Source organism: Cariama cristata, unplaced genomic scaffold (genome assembly GCF_000690535.1).
Source record: "Cariama cristata isolate BGI_N322 unplaced genomic scaffold, ASM69053v1 scaffold22221, whole genome shotgun sequence".
NCBI lineage: Eukaryota > Metazoa > Chordata > Aves > Cariamiformes > Cariamidae > Cariama > Cariama cristata.
The window spans coordinates 1-258 of NW_009601280.1; the positions used below are offsets into that span (position 1 = coordinate 1).

At 62.0% G+C, this 258-nt stretch overlaps 1 protein-coding gene across 1 annotated transcript in view; it reads left to right on the forward strand.

Moving 5' to 3' along the window:
- Positions 1-4: 4 nt before the first annotated feature.
- Positions 5-258, forward strand: part of LOC104169478 (TNFAIP3-interacting protein 1-like) — a gene marked incomplete at its 5' end in the record, with an annotated part of 3,812 nt that continues 3,558 nt past the window's right edge. Inside the window, 2 exon segments of the mRNA XM_009710403.1 lie at positions 5-75; positions 154-235. Coding sequence (XP_009708705.1) covers positions 5-75; positions 154-235 — 153 coding nt within the window.

The window sequence follows — 258 nt, forward strand, 5'->3', positions numbered from 1 at the left end:
CAATGAGAACAAGGAGCTGCGAACCAAGCTGGAGCGGGACTTGGAGCAGAGAAACCAGGCGCTGGAGAAGCTCAGGTGAGGGTGAGCGGTGGGGAGGAGGACAGGGCTGCCCTGAGTGCTTTTTCCCGCTGACCCATCCCTCCCTGCCTGCAGGTGTGAGAACCAGGAGCTCCGGAGGATGGTGACGCTGAGCAGCCAGGACAGCGGGAAGAGAGAAGCTGCCGAGCAGCAGCAGGTGAGGAGACAGCATCACCCATG